The following is a 1,254-nucleotide window of genomic DNA, read 5'->3' on the forward strand; positions in this document are numbered from 1 at the left end:
ATTTAAAGTAACTAATTTGGAACAGCCATAAGAGGGATGGGAAGCGACATCTGATGGTAGAAGAGAAGAGGAGGTTTTTGTGAAGACCCAGCAGATGCAGCACTGTAGTGTGTGGATATTTGGGGTTTAGCAGGGCCCGCAGCTGCCGCTGAGGTACCTGTAGCCTCGGCCCCAGCTGCCATATCCACAGCTGCCAAAGCCTCCATAGCCCCCAAAGCCTCCAAGGCCAGAAGAGCCTCCATAACCTCCCAGGCCTCCATAGCCCCCAAAGCCAGCACTACGTCCAAAGCTGCCACCCAAGCCCGATCCAATGGCGGGGACTCCTGCTGAGCCGACCACAGCATTCTGTGGGAAGGAGCTGAGGATGGGCCCGGGGAAGGTGACCACGGTGGCCGGGGGTTGGATCACCACGGTGGAGTCGGGGCACTGCTGCACACAGGACTCATTGTAGCTGTCAGCCAGAGGGGTTGGAGCGGCCACACCGCAGGCAGGAGCACACAGGCTGGAGCAGGACATCCTTCGGTTCAGGAGATGAAGCTGTGAGAGTAGGCAGAGCCATAGTCAGAATAGAAATGGAACACGAATCCTTCATGCCTCTCTTGCATTTGGAGCATGTACCGAGGAAATGCTCTGCACCATATCAGTCAGTCAGAGCAAAAGTACAATATTCACTTGAAATGCTGGTGTAAACCACCTGCTCTTCCTGCATGAGACTATGTCCCAGCTGAGCCAGAAGGTGGAGTAAAACTCCCTCACAGAAAGCAGTGAGAAAATCATGGAGAGCTCAGAAGATAAAATTGCATTGGTAAGCTCAGGACACGGTGTCTAAAAGTTTAAATATCCATTATTTCCTTATTACTAAAAAAAAAATATGATCACATCCAGACTTATCAGACACTAAGAAAAAAGTGTTAGAACCCACAGCAAAGAAGCACTTGACAAAAGTACTGCTAAGAAACTGAGGAGATACATAAGGCATAGACTTACTACTCTGAGATGGAGAGTCAAGTGGAGGAAGGTGGATAGTGGACTGCAAAGCCCTCAGCTCTTTTATACCTGTCCCAGACATCCCCAAGCATTGACTTGAGGGCGGTAGTGGCAGAAGCCCCAGATAATCATGACATAAAGCCAGCACTCTTCATGACACACAAGGAGTGATGCGGAGTAATTATATCCCTCATCATTGGTACCCTAAGTAACAAACATGCCCTGGAGAAGAAGAATGTGTTGGGAGGGTCAAACACTGATGCAACA

The 1,254-nt window shown here is 49.8% G+C and overlaps 1 protein-coding gene across 1 annotated transcript; it reads right to left on the bottom strand.

Annotated features, from left to right (window-relative positions):
* Window positions 1–126: 126 nt before the first annotated feature.
* On the bottom strand, window positions 127–516 carry LOC122191722 (claw keratin-like). The gene has a single exon (XM_042892095.1). The coding sequence runs from the start codon at window positions 514–516 to the stop codon at window positions 127–129; it is 390 nt and encodes a 129-aa protein (XP_042748029.1).
* Between the last annotated feature and the right edge of the window lie 738 nt (window positions 517–1,254).

The sequence above is a fragment of the Lagopus leucura genome, unplaced genomic scaffold (genome assembly GCF_019238085.1).
Source record: "Lagopus leucura isolate 7727_CA_CO unplaced genomic scaffold, USGS_WTPT01 34000-0_obj-0_obj, whole genome shotgun sequence".
Taxonomy (NCBI): domain Eukaryota; kingdom Metazoa; phylum Chordata; class Aves; order Galliformes; family Phasianidae; genus Lagopus; species Lagopus leucura.

What these genes read in the sequence shown, in the direction of transcription:
- LOC122191722 (XM_042892095.1), bottom strand. Translation starts at nt 516, where the DNA reads ATGTCCTGCTCCAGCCTGTGTGCTCCTGCCTGCGGTGTGGCCGCTCCA.